The sequence below is a fragment of the Pteropus vampyrus genome, unplaced genomic scaffold, assembly GCF_000151845.1.
Source record: "Pteropus vampyrus isolate Shadow unplaced genomic scaffold, Pvam_2.0 Scaffold78, whole genome shotgun sequence".
NCBI classification, from domain to species: domain Eukaryota; kingdom Metazoa; phylum Chordata; class Mammalia; order Chiroptera; family Pteropodidae; genus Pteropus; species Pteropus vampyrus.
In genome coordinates this window covers 224,936-227,439 of record NW_011888859.1, presented here as the reverse complement: position 1 = coordinate 227,439, position 2,504 = coordinate 224,936, and the positions used below count along the sequence as shown (strand labels likewise).

General features: G+C 42.3%; 1 protein-coding gene across 1 annotated transcript in view; it reads right to left on the bottom strand.

Annotated features, from left to right (window-relative positions):
- Nucleotides 1-406: 406 nt before the first annotated feature.
- Nucleotides 407-2,504, bottom strand: part of PPP1R14C (protein phosphatase 1 regulatory inhibitor subunit 14C) — a gene marked incomplete at its 5' end in the record, with an annotated part of 73,151 nt that continues 71,053 nt past the window's right edge. The window contains one exon of the mRNA XM_011362685.2: nt 407-2,001. Coding sequence (XP_011360987.1) covers nt 1,927-2,001 — 75 coding nt within the window. The remainder of the gene's footprint in view (nt 2,002-2,504) is intronic.

Below are 2,504 nucleotides of genomic sequence, written 5' to 3'. Positions count from 1 at the left end.
GAAGATTATAACTGGGGCTGGTTAAGCCTAAGGCAAATCCTACAAATACTGCATTTTTCTGTATTCATAAGGTACATGGCATTCTAACAGTAATTGGAATATCCGATTGGTTTGAAATCTTCTTGATGATTGCTATCAGGTAGGTAGAGGAAAGTCTTAATTAAATGAAAGGGGCATGGCTTGGAGAGGGTTAGACTAGAAGGCAGGCAGGGCCAAGTGCACAGAGCTTGTCTTCTGTTCCCTTTTCAACCCAGGAATGTGTTCCAACTCCTTCGATTTCACCAGGAGAGTCCCAGGATCAAACGCCTGAAAATGAAGAGCTAGATAGAGCTGCTTGGTACCCTTATCCACAGAGCACCTGACAAAGGAAAATCATCACATGAACGTACTTTGTAAGGCAAACGTGTAAGCAGAGTTGTAAGCAGCTCCATTTATTTGAGTAAATAGCTCGTAAATAAATCATTGATAAACATTACAAAATTAAATACATTTCAAATGCTTGCCAGTCTACATAAAATTCACAAACATAGTTCTCTTAAAAAATAAAATATGTTCAGAGCACCCTTGATGTAAAATGCCTGGCCCCTGTCCTCTGACGGGGCCTCCTGGAGACATCTTACTGGCGGCGGAGTTCCCGTGGGGAGGGAGCGGGAGCCTCCTGCAGGAACCGAAGAGTTTCTTCTTTCTGACTTTCTACCCCACCCACATCCATCTGAACTTCAAGCCTCCCCCAAGGAGCTGGTATTTAACTGAGAGGAGCAGGGTAGGCACCCCAAGTCCAGTTCCAAGCAAGGGGGTCAGGGTGCAAAATGAGGGCTATGAGCCAGAGTCCTCACCATGTGCCACTGAGAGAAACCAGAAATGCCATCTCCACCACGCTTCCAACCCAGCGAATGCTCCTCCGTCAGCTTTCTCGAGAGAAGGTGAGGACTTCTCACCTCTCCACCTGCTCAGCAGTCAGTTCACCTGCTCTGGTCTGACACTGCCCAGGCACAGAGTGACCAGAATCTACTTCTAAGAAGGAAGATACATAATCTGCTAACTTCCTTAGGACCTGCTTTCATGGAGAGAGAATAACACACAGTACTTGGTTGAAAGCAGAGAATTCATTGCGACACCTTGCTTCCACTTTTCCATTGCAAAACACCACTCAGAAGGCATGAGCCTTTCTCTAGAAATCCCAATAGTTCCTCAAATTAAGATTTCATAAAACTTTAAAATACCACGAATGAGGTGATAAGTAAATGACCTGGCAAAGCATTTCAATTAATGAAATAATATACAGTCCATAAATTAAGCCCTTGACTAACAACATTTTTGTAGTGTAGCTCATGAAAATAACGGATACACTGAATTCTTTCACTTTGGTGTATAAAGTGGATATTGGAGGTCAGCAGCACTCCTGTGAAGAATATCTGGTGGCCTCCTGAAAACACATGTGCCGTGACCTCCAGTTAAAGGACGACCACAAGTTTATCTCATCAATGTGAAATAAAACTCACATCTACATTGTAACTCAGATGCGTGTAGATATATACAAGAAATTCGACATCTCAGTCAAATGCACAACTTAAGAAAAAAGTATTACCAAACTAGTTGTTTAAAAAACCATCATCCCTGTATAGTTAGGTCCTAAACACCAGATTTCTCGAAGAAAATACTGCCTGGCCCAGCTCATCCTTGGACGTCTGCCTGGTTTGATGATAATCCCTGTTTGGGCTGAAACCAGAGTCGTGATATCTTTGCTGTTAAAATAGTACAATAACAAAAGCTTTAAAAACAAAAAAAAATGAACACTCTTGAATAAATGTCTAATAGATACCCCCCACCCAAAGAAAAAAAGTTGCTCATAAGGGCAACTATTCTTTAATAAGAGTCCTCGACAAGTCCAAACCCCAGGACCCTTTCTTGGCCTCTGCACCAGAATTACACCGCCTTCTTCTGCGGGGGGCTCAGTTTCCTCATGCCTCTTATCCGAGAGAGCAGCTCCTTGATAAATTCCTAAAAGAGATAAAAAAATGTCAATACGAGGGGGTCACTCTTAAAATTTGGGTTTAAAATCTGCTTGAAGTCACCGATGTCAATTGCAGTCAACCTTAGTTGATGAGTTTGGTGGGATATATTAATCCCAACCGGTACAAGACGAGAAATTTTTAAACAAATGAAGAGTGCTTAAATTTCACAGCACAATGCCTTCTTCCTTCTATACAGATGCTCCTTGACTTAGGATGGGTTTATGTTGAAAATATTATAAGTCAAAGATGCATTGAATACACCTAACCTGAGGAGCATCATAGTTCAGCCTGGCCTGCCTTGAACGTGCTCAGGATACCATTAGCCTAGCGCTGGGCAAAGCCATTTCGCTGCCGCTGCCTAGCATCATTGAGGATTATCAAACTGCATATCACTAGCCCGGGAAAAGGTCAAAATTCAAACTTCGATGTACAGTTTCTACTAACTGTATCACTTTCACAGCACCGTAAAGTCGAAAATCTAAGTCGAAG